Source organism: Bombus fervidus, chromosome 2 (assembly GCF_041682495.2).
Source record: "Bombus fervidus isolate BK054 chromosome 2, iyBomFerv1, whole genome shotgun sequence".
NCBI lineage: Eukaryota > Metazoa > Arthropoda > Insecta > Hymenoptera > Apidae > Bombus > Bombus fervidus.
In genome coordinates, this window is record NC_091518.1 from 20,428,529 (window position 1) to 20,439,903 (window position 11,375).

Genomic DNA, 11,375 nt, shown 5'->3' on the forward strand with positions numbered 1-11,375 from the left:
AAGAGTGATTTATGAATCGCAAAGTGATCCGCTTGTTAAATAGTAGCGTATTGTTAGCGATGAAGTACAATGTTATCTTCAAGGAACATAAAATGTTTGGCTTAGGACATGGAATATCAATTGTCTAACGACATAGGATGTGAATTTTATAATTTCTTCCTTTACGAAAGAAATATCCATAAATTTATTATTTATTTTCCTACAAGTTTTACAATTTCGTCAGTAACTGTCTGATCTACTCGATAACAAATTTTAAAGGTACGAGATTTAAATAGAAATAATGGTATTTCCGCTATCACGATTTTGATTTTAAGGCTCGCTTTTGTCTTAACGTAGAGTGTCAGAATTAGATAAGGAAGGACAGATTCTTGGCCAGCAGCGAACTGTCGTGGTCATGATTCGATGTGAAGTAGCATTTCGCTAGATTAGAATGGTAAGCACAGAGTGTACATAAATATTTCGACGTGATAAGTTTCCAACCATTCCTGGTATTTCTCATGTGAAAAATTTAAAAAATGACACAAAAATGTATACATGTACGACATTCGCAAATAATTAAATTTTAAACGATGATTATATCAGTTAATTGAAATAAGAAACACATGGAATAGGATAATCGAAGAAAGAAAAGATTCGGTTTGAAATTCAACAGTTATGTACACATTTATTGCGAGTAAGAATATTCATAATAAATAGGAATAAATAATAATAACAATAATAATATACCATTGTCGTTAAATATAATCTCTTAAAATATACTATTATCTTTGGTACTCGTTTGGTATAATTCCTCAATGAAATACAACTATTGGCTGCTTAAAAGCGAGGCACCATCGATAGGTACACTTGACAGATTGCCACGATGTATCTCGAAGTCTACAAACTTAAATCAGCACGCTGCAATGCCGCTGCATCGAAGGTCAGGAATTTGATCTTCGAATAATCATCGTTCGGACTACTATCACCTTTTTTGTAGCAATTTTCGCTTTCGAGAATTGAGAATCTCTTCGATACTTTGATCTTCCGCGAACATCACTGGAATTCGTTCGAATTTTTGCTTCAAACAATCCTGCAAATTTCTATTGCAAATTTCATCGTTGTTTTTGGTTCGAATCCAATCGAATCTTATTCTAAATTTCCCATCGCGAACTATAAACGTTTCTACGTATTTCGATAGCAGATTTTATCATTGCTCTCGTTTCAAATTCGTTCCAATTTCTATTGCAAAGATATAGAAATTTTCGTGAATTTCTATCGCATATTTTGTCATTCCTTTGGTTCCGAATTCATTCGAATTTTATTGGAAATTTTTTGTCGCGAAGCGCGGATATACAAACAAATCATTATTGCTTTCGTTTGAACCACCATCCTTCCACCACTCTTCCCTTAATCTCTTCCGACACTCTTCTATAGAGCAACAACGCGATGAAAGGAATAGCCATAGTCTCCTTCTTAAACAAATAAACATAAACAGCCGCCAATAATAAAGTTAGGTCAGTTATATATCCCACCATCGACCTAACGTTATGCTTAGCCTCCATTGCCAATTGTTCCTCGTTCAGCCGACTCTCGCGCCAAGCTTTCTCAGGATATTCTCTCTTTGCATTGGACCCACGTCTGGAAGACCTATACTTTTTACTCTCAAGAGCTTTCTGTAAACGTTCCATCTTCAATTCTACCGGTGTTTCAGCTCTATTCCTGTCTCTAGAACTAGACCTTGAAGATGCCTTCGAAGAAGGTTTCCTCGATCGGCGAGGACCTTCATCGACAGATCTCTCTCGGACAAATCGTTGTTCCTCCGAGCCAGTTCTCGAAGGAGGTCTTCTATCTTGTGACGGAGCTCTGACTCTGGTCTTGGAGGAGGACCTTGAAGAAACTCCTCTTTCTACGGACACGTTTCGTGACCTTGATATAGGTGACTGGCTCCTTGAACTTGGTCTACTCGTTCGTTTCTCTTTCACAGGCTTCGTATCCCTGGCTGGAGTCGTTCCTCGAGAACCAGCAGCTCTTTTAATCTGCGACTTCTCCTGTCTATCAACTTCACTTCTCTTCGTCTCTTTCGACTGTTGAACCTGTTGAATTTCTTTAACACCCTGTCTTCCATTTAGTTTCTCGGAGATCATGCTTATTGCAGCACGATCCTTTACCTGATTTAAATCTTGGTCCTCGGAAAACGAAGATCTTCTAGAACTAGCTATACTGTCTCCAAGTCTTCTCTCCTCCGAGCTTCTATAATTAAACCGATTAGAGTGTTCCCTGACGATCTCGGTATAGTGATTAACCATCGCCATTCGTGCCTCGATATCTTCCTCGTCGACCTCTTCTTCCGGCGTAGTGGTCCTTGCCTTAGCCTGGATTCTGCGATTCTTCGCAGCTTCGCCAGCTGATAATACACTGTCAGTGTCAGATTCGGACATGACAGGTACCTTAAGAGGCTCAGATATGATTGGTGCCTTTACTTGTCCTTCTTCGTTCCTATTCACAGCTTGAACATTCGGAGGTAGTGATTTTCTAATTGGTTTCTCAGGAGGAATCGGTCTACCAAAGCTGTTCAGTGGAATCGGTTCTTCTTTAGGCTTCTTCAGTATAGATTTGGGGACAACAGTAGTTGGTGACACAGGAGCAACTGTTTTAGGAGGCGTTGGCGGTGTGACATCTAAAATAGGTATCCTGTGCGGAGGAATTGGTGGTGGTTCCGGTTCCACGTGTGGAACAGGTCTTCCTCTTGGATGATACGTGTCTTCTTCTTCCAATACCAGCCTGCCAAGGATTCTGGTCTTCAGAAGCTTCAAGTCTTCGCTGTCGGCAGTGCTGACCTCTTCCGATGATTCTTCAGATGTTTCGATACTCTCTTCTTCCTCGTCTTCTATTTCCTCTTCTTTTGTCTTCTCTTCTATTTGTGAGGTTTGTTTCGATATCGGAGACAAATTGTCTATTTGCGAGGTGTCTGGGAACATCTTCTCGTTGCGCGGAGTATCTCCATTGGCGCTGGGCTGCCAGGTTATCGATTCTTCTGGTGGTTTCTCTTCGACCAATGGTATGTTGGCGTCGTGCCACCTGCGCAGTGGTATGGTCGTGTCTTCTGGCTTGTCCAGCCCCCACGAAGTGACAATTGGATTCTCTGAATCGCTAAGTATATTGGGATCAGACATTGCTTCGACGTCTGGCAATAAATTAGGAATTAGTATTTTTAATGGACTTTTAATTTTTTCTGGTAGGCCTTCGCTTAGCCTCCTGCGATTTTTCTTTGACTGCCAATTCATTAGAATTGGCGAAGCGACAGTAGGGTTGGATAGTCGTCGTTTGAAGATGTCAGTTTCTGTCTCGGTGGCTGGTTTAGTTTCCATTGTTGAGGCCAGCTCTCCGGTTGCTCGTTCGACTTGCACTTTTCTTTTGGCTACTTCGGAAGCTTCTTCGGCTGCCACTGCACGATAGAAACGTTCCATGGCACGTTCGTGAAGAAGTTCTGTGGAGCTCACTGCTTCGCGGAGGGTTTCGACTACTTGGTGTTCCACGCTGAATAGTTCTGGCAGGGAGAGAGACATGGGTGGCGGTATCAGGTCTTCCATGTCCTCTATGATATCCCCTGTGATTTGCGGCGTTTCTGTGAATCGAAAAATTACTCTGAATTATTTTACTGCTCTAAATCCTAGTAGCGATATAGCAAAACTCATCGTTGATTTTTTCAGAATGAAATTTTTATTGATATTTTGCATCCTGATTGTTGGAAATGTTCAATTAGCGATATCACAATTTTAATGTATCGATCTTTTTAAACCCTTCTTTTCTGATAGATATTCTTACCTTTAAAGATGTGTCATTTGACGTCATTCTGAATTTGAGAACATTCTATTTCACATATTAACATTCATATATATAATCTTTTTCTAGAATTGAATGAAGTATGAATTCTTAAAAATCGGATATTTAATGTATTGAAAGCTAACTTTGTTTCTTCTGAAGAAATTATTTAAATTCGCATTATTTTATCTATATTATTATAGAAATGAAATAAATTTCTGTTTTCAGTTATAATCTCACCTAAACTCTTTCGTCTTCCAGCAATATCCTCCAATTTCTTATCTTGATCTTGAGGGTATAAAACTAGCATAAACTCTGAACTTCCATGTATAACAGTATCGTCATCCTCCCTAGGAGTGGTAGGTGATGCTGTTTTATCATCTAACGAGTGACTTTTAACGATTTGTGGCTCGTCGACGATCGCCTCTTGATTCTTGAAATTTAAACTCAACGATGAACGAAGAGGCGAGTAACTTAAAGAAAATTCTTCTTCGTGTTGTTCTTGAATTTTAGGCATAGACAACGGTGACATACTGCGTTCTCTGGACATCGAAACTGATCGAGATCGTGATTCTCTGTACGCTAACCGTCTATTAGATTCTTCTACCTCTGGTGGTGTTACCGTTACGGTGGCAACAGTTATTGGCACTGACGAAGGCTCCTTATTCTGAATTAAGTCCTGTTTTAAACACAAGAAAAATTTCCATTTATTTACGAAATAAAATTTGTTTGAAATATTAGAACTAAATATTTATTAATATTTTAATACCAATTATAATAGCATTTTATTAATTTATATTAAAATTAAAATATCACAGAGATCACAGAGAAAAATATGAGAAATGTATTTCGGTGATCTTTTCCGAAACGAAAAATTTCATTCCTTATTGTTCTCATTTTATTTTTGAAAGTATTTTTCTTCACATAATGGGAAAAATAAATTTGCTACATTGACACATATATCTTTTAAAAGTAAATAATAAATTCATAAAGTTTCATACAAAGATATCTAAGAATACGACTACAGTTATGGCAATTAACATTCCTCACATGTACCAGAGGATTTCTGACTCAATTTTTCCAACGTTAGAAAAATATCTTAAATAAAACATCTTCAGTAAAATATAAAAGAATTGTCATTGCTATTTACAATTTTTCGTGCCAGTTTTATGCTACAGGTTTTCAAAGAATGTTTTAATATTTCTGAAATAAGAACAAGATTGAAATATAAAATCTCGAGAATTGTATCAGAATTAAAACCAATTCACTTGCCTCAGTGCTTGGTAGATCCATAGCAACACTCGAACGAACCACGTGATTTCCAACCTGGTTTTCAACCTTTGAAATGGAATGATCCTTCGATCTGGCTGGAGGAACAGGTGGTGGTTCCGAATTGTCTACCGTGTCCAAGGCAAATTTCACCCTACTATCGGCTCTGGATGGTCGACCTGTGAGTCTTTGAGCTGATACTGATCTACTAGCTGGTCCAAAAGGTACGTCGTCATCTTCGTCCCGATTTCGAGCCTCGTCTCTTGTCAAGCTTCTCGTTCTTTGAGTAGGCACTGCGAAACTGACTTCTCGTTTCTCTCGCGATCTAATTTCTCTATGACTCTGCGACTTTCCGCTCAACGAAGGCGCCATTATGCTGAACATTCGAAGAAATATTTATTATTTAAAATTAGTAACACAGAAATCTTATTTAAGTCTAGAAATTATGAAATATATATGTAAATTTTACTTTGCTCCACTTTGCATTTTTCTTTTTTTGTTTTTTTTTTTTTTTTATAAAGGAAACGTGAATATTCCATCTCCAAAAAATGGTACTTTATTTAGAACATTGGGATAATATTTGTCAAAAAATAAAATAAAATTTTATAAAAATGGGAGAAGCGTGAATATAATGTTTCCAAATAATTTTACTTTATTTAATCGTTTAATTGTGAAACGAACACACCCTCTTTTTATATCTGGAATGAAGATTACGTCGCTCTCCTCGCTGGGCTCGCTCACACCATACGGATTCTCCGCTTTTACTCGAAATTTATACTCAGATCCTTCGATTAACTCGGACAACGTTGCTTTGGTCTGTCTACTCGTGATTGCCTTTAACCACACGTCCCAACCGACCTATGAAATGATTTTTAAAAGGAACAAATCACCGATTAGAGGTAAACTGTATCTTTATAAAAACAATTCCAATATTATTCTTTATCACCAACCCTATAGTACTCGACAATGTATGTGCCAATTTTGCAACCACCGTCGTCTTCTGGTTCTGTCCACGACAGTGTAACCGATCTCCCTAAGGTCATCGTGACTGTCGCTTTTCCAGGTCTTGCGGGTCGATCTAAAACCGAAAAGGCAATTTATTTCACATTAAAAGTTTCGTACAAAACATAATTCCAATTTTACATTTCTATCAAATTGAAATAATTTACTTATTTCGATTACAAAGAGAACACTTGTCTTATTTATTAAAATACAATGCAAAGTAATCCCAATTTTATTTCTAATAACTTAAAATAATATATTTATATTGATTTATTTATAATAACAACCTGTTACAGTTACTAAAAACGACGACGTATCCTCTCCAAGCTTATTTATCGCCTTAACGGTATATTCTCCTCTGTCAATGCGTTTAGCATCAGGGATCTTCAGGATCGATTCACCGTCCATCGTTTCAAAAATGTGTCTTTCGTCGCTTGAAACCACTTCACCGTCGTGGTACCAAATCACCGATGCTGGAGGTCTTCCAGCTAATGACACTTTTAATCTAATTGTTTCATCTTGCTCGAAAAGAAGTCCATCTTCGTATTGACGCGGAAGTCGTATCTTTGGTGGTGCTAGTTTTAAGAAATATAATTTAAAATTTTACTTTATATCGACTTGCTAATTAAATCGTAACAGAGAAAGCGATTTGCGAACCTTCTAGAATTAATCTCGCTTTGGTGCTTGCGTGACCAGCTCTGTTAGTGGCGGTGCATTTTATTTCTCCCTCGTCGTTGAGCGCGGTTTGATGAATCAGGAGAACGCTCCTGCCACTGTCCGTGATGATTCTCGTTCGCCTGCTACTAAAAATCTCGAAGCCATCTTTGAACCATGCGATTTTTGGCAGCGGAGATCCTGTAAATCGCACCACGAACTCAGCCTAGAAATAAAAACAAACAACGTAGAAGAGTTAATATTATTGTAATTAATAATCTATTTTCAAAAACGAATAAATCAGTCGATCGATCAATTACGTATCTTGAGCTTTTTTTTAAAAGACTTATTCTCAAAAATTAGAATATTATCGCGTTAAGAACAGTTTATCGTTGGAACTATCAGGGTCCGAATGATACGGCGTACGTAAGTAGCTTCGTCCCTGCCATATCTTCCCATACTCTGCGTATAATAGGCCGTTTATGTTCAAGATTAAATCTCTCACTGTTCTAGAGCTTTAAAAATCTGACAAAATTATAGAATACGTATCAATGTCTCTGCTATGCAATACAATCATTTTCTGAGTCAAATGACCAAAATTTATTCGTTAAGATTGAAAATTGGAAGGACATAAATTCAAGGATAAAGTTTCACTTACAGTGACCAAAGTACAATATTAGTGCACACTCCTATTTTCCAAGCAAGTGTTTCTTTATCAGTTTCTACGTTTCATTTTTATAATATCAAAACTTCACACGTATGTAAGAGTATTTGATCTAATTAATACCAATAAATACCACGGTGCGACAATACTTTTTGTAGTCACTATACGTTATCAACAACCCAGTATGGCTGTGAAAAGAGACATAAACCTAACCTCAATCATCTTTCTATTGGAATAAAAGTCAGCATTAAATTTGTTCAATTAAGTTCACATTTAGTTGTTTAATTACAAGAATGAAAGATTCTTTTTGGTAGGTTTAGTTTCAATTGAAAGAATTACCTGCTCATTTTCGAGCACGGTGGTGTCCTTGACTTCAAGGTCAAATTGGGGCGCGGATGAAGCGGATCTCTGCAAGGTCACAGTCAACGGATCCGAGATCTCGCTGGGTCGAGACAAACCAACCGCGTTCTGAGCCCTGACCCTGAATTGGTAGCGCCATCCTGGTTCGAGGCCGCTCAAGGTCAGTTCCGGAAAGGTGCAAAGCCCTGGTGTGCTGCGTACCCAATGCTGCGAGCCGAGCCTTCGATGTTCGACCAAATAGCCGACAATGGCCGAGCCACCGTTACTTGGTGACCTCTCCCAACGAATAGCGACCACATCCGGCTGCGATTCGTCTGCTCCTGGTATCAAAATTGGCTTTCCTGGTGGCGCCGGAAGCCCTAAAATCACGGATAGCAATGCTTTCTGTATCTTTTTCATGTCATTTATTCGATGCTTAACAAAAGAATTGTTAGAGTTTTATTATTAGTTTCCTTTTATATTCTCAATAACTTATTATTAGTTCTCCTTGACATTCTTAATGAGTTATTGTTAGTTCTCTTTGGTATTCTTAAGGGTATTGCAGTTACAGTTTAAAAATAATTAGTGGAAGATAATGTGTTGTTATTTCGAACAAAATACGAATAAATACGTATCTTTGTTTAGCGAATATTAATAATTGATTAATGAATGTCAATAATTATATTTACTAATAAGAATCAATTATTTTTGCGGATCGTTGATGGATAAAAGTATGGTAGGGTTAAATTTGCAAATTTAGTTCGATAACGTCACTTTTCGTGGACCAGTTTGGTTAATATTTATTGTTAATAGAATCATTAGAGACTATCAGAATCGTTAGAATAACCTGTAACTCTAAAAAGACAACGCATTAAGTTATCCCATTTTTACATAACCTCTACATCGAGTACATTTAAAAGAATCTATGAAATCTACCACGATGTTATTATTTGTCAAAACTTCATCAAATTTTTTAAATTCGTTTTTACATCTTTCTTCAATCTTTGGGAACGGATCATGTAGAATTTGGCAACACGTTTTTTTTAAACGTTTGTTTACTTAATATGCTATTTTGAACATAACATGGCTACCTGCTATCTGTCCATCTATATGTTGTGAATTATTTTCTTTTTATTCTTACTTCGATAATACTTGGTTACATTACAAGTGAAAAACAATGAGAGTTACGGTATATTTTGGGAAAATGATTCATTAGCCTAAATAATGGTATTTGAAAGAATTCCTCGGTTAATAAGTTCACAGAAAGCTCGCACGTGCCAGAACGATGCTCGCATATGCGTAGAACACACGTTCTCTAATACAGGTCCGCAGGTGGCGCTCCCAAAATAAAATTTGAAAATGTTTGGCAATCCTAGGGCCGCTGCTTCGTTGTCCTCAGGTCGAGGAAAACTATGCGAGTCTGTGGTGTTGGACACCGGCTCGACGTGTCTTCGGCGCTCTTTTACAACGTGCCTGTCGTCTTTGAATCGATTCTGTGTCTATCTAAATGTTGTGACAATCGATTACCATCGAGCATGTGTTTAAAGAAGAAAAGAAAGAAATTGTAAATACTTGATCGTTTTAATCTATCATTTATAGCAATGTTAAACTTCATACTAAATTGTTAACGACTTAGTCGAAATTATAGATTGAATTTTATAATCCTTGGAAAAAATTGAATCGTTTAGAAAATTTTAATATTTGTAATATTTGATTAACGCGTATCGTTATGATACAAATGCTAAAAATCAAACTGATTTCTTTAAAATCTTCTACTTTTTGGGAAGAGTACATATATTTTTTCAAGAATTAATTCCTCAAGCGTATAAAAAGGAAGATTTTATTTTTATGAGGAAAATGATGTATACATACGTAGCTATTAGATGTTGAAGTTAATTACTCGTCAAAGGATTTTACCCACTTAGAAACGTTTATTCGTATTAATATTTCATACATCTTCTAAAATAATATTTGAGTCGAACAAAAATGAAACATACACACATACGTCATAAAAGATGAGTAAGTAAGGTATTAATGAAAGCGATTATCTTTAAGAGATTAATTAACTGAGACATTACGTAGATTCTCACTGTTTCTCACAGATAGTTGGTAAGCATGATACAAAGTAGACAAAAATATGTTTCATCCGATAGATTGTATTTTCATTTGTTCCTTCCACGCTGCCTGCCCATCGCTAACCGACCCACCATCGGCTATTAAAATAAACGCCCTCAACGCGTACGAGTTAATTTTGGATAACCGGTTGATTTGATAGTAAATAAATACACGATCTTCGAATAAACCTTCATAGAAGCTGCCACTGACAGAGATACAGTCTCTCGTAGACTATCACGGAAAATTTCACCGATACTCTACCAATTGTATCAACAATTTCCAATATCGATCAACATTTCACCCTCTGTAACAACGTGATGTAGAAAATCGACGATCCCACTGACCTAATGAACTTGCCGATTAGCCTAATTCCTCGTCCATTACCGATCACTCAAACGTTGCGCGGGCATGACAGATCTGTCGGCAGAAGCAGCCTAATTTTAGCTATCATCCCACTATCGAAGCAAGCCAATCGAGAGACAGGCACACTGAGCATCGTCACACTCGCCACACCGTTACCGGAAGCTCTGTGTCACCGCACAGAGCCCATAGTCACCATATCCCACGTCCCTTCAAACACCTCTCGAACCCTCCATAATTTCATTCGAAAAGTCCGATTCACGACGAGAGAAGCTCTAAACTAAATGAACGAAAAATTGACAAAGAAAATTTGTGGAAATGCATCGTATGCAAACTAGAAACTTTCATTCGTCTATCGAGTCTCGATCAAGATGGCGATCGGTTGTCGCTGTTCCAAATGACGCGTTTTAACGATCTCATCCCTCGAGATCGGTTCGCGAGGCATCAGACGGCACGGTTCAAGCAACGTAAACGCGTTTGCACAGAAGCAATGTGTCTACCTGATCCCTCCCAACGTGGTCTCCTAGTGGCGGAGGCTGGCTGACTTTTGGAGTAGTGGCTCTTCGTGGTGGTGTTGCCCATGATCGTTCCTCCTCTTCCTCTTCCACGTCGAGCCCCGCTCGACGATCACTCCGTTCCTGGCCAGTTTTTCGACGGTTCTTGGACCATCGAGCGTCGAAAGATCCTCATCGATCGACCGAGAGTTTCCGTGGTGATCGGTCGAGGAAAGTGGGGAAAGCCCTCGAGGTGTCTCCCCGAACTGTCTTTCGAACGATGGCTGAACCGAACTCGCGAGAGAGCAAGAAGGAAAGAGAGAGAGAGGAAGAACGTGTTCGGCTCGATATAGCACGAGGCTCGGTGCAGCACTGCCGGACCTCTTCGTGGCCGACGACCGTGGCGACGCCAGCCTCTTCGGGCTTCCTCCTCGAGCTATCTTTGTCCCACTGTATCTGGCCTCTTTGTTTTCGCCCGAAATCCCTCGAAATCCTATGAAAACAGCCACAGCTTCGCTGTTTAACGACTGACTCCGTAGCTACGTTGATTGAAATCGGCTGTTTCGATTGTTACCGAGTTATATAACGTGTCTCCTCGGTGAACATGACCGGACGTTGCTGACACCTCCTGGGAACGCGGGAGTTAAGAGTACAATCGTCAGAGTGTTTAAAATGAC

At 38.4% G+C, this 11,375-nt stretch overlaps 1 protein-coding gene across 1 annotated transcript; it reads right to left on the minus strand.

Moving 5' to 3' along the window:
• Positions 1-637: 637 nt before the first annotated feature.
• LOC139998047 (uncharacterized) lies at positions 638-11,080 on the minus strand. Its single transcript, XM_072022269.1, has 9 exons — positions 10,705-11,080; positions 7,730-8,109; positions 6,730-6,952; positions 6,360-6,647; positions 6,021-6,148; positions 5,756-5,928; positions 5,074-5,446; positions 4,042-4,534; positions 638-3,604 (listed from the first exon to the last, which is right to left on the minus strand). Exons 1-9 carry the CDS (start codon positions 10,784-10,786, stop codon positions 1,344-1,346), a joined length of 4,401 nt encoding a protein of 1,466 aa, XP_071878370.1. The 5' UTR covers positions 10,787-11,080; the 3' UTR covers positions 638-1,343.
• Positions 11,081-11,375: the final 295 nt, after the last annotated feature.

Excerpts from the sequence above, each read along its gene's own strand:
- LOC139998047 (XM_072022269.1), bottom strand. The coding sequence starts at position 10,786 with ATGGGCAACACCACCACGAAGAGCCACTACTCCAAAAGTCAGCCAGCC. Across the intron at positions 8,110-10,704 it reads ACCACGTTGGGAGGGATCAG|GGCTTCCGGCGCCACCAGGA; the intron begins GTAGACACATTG and ends CCGTGATTTTAG. Across the intron at positions 6,648-6,729 it reads AGCGAGATTAATTCTAGAAG|CACCACCAAAGATACGACTT; the intron begins GTTCGCAAATCG and ends TCTTAAAACTAG.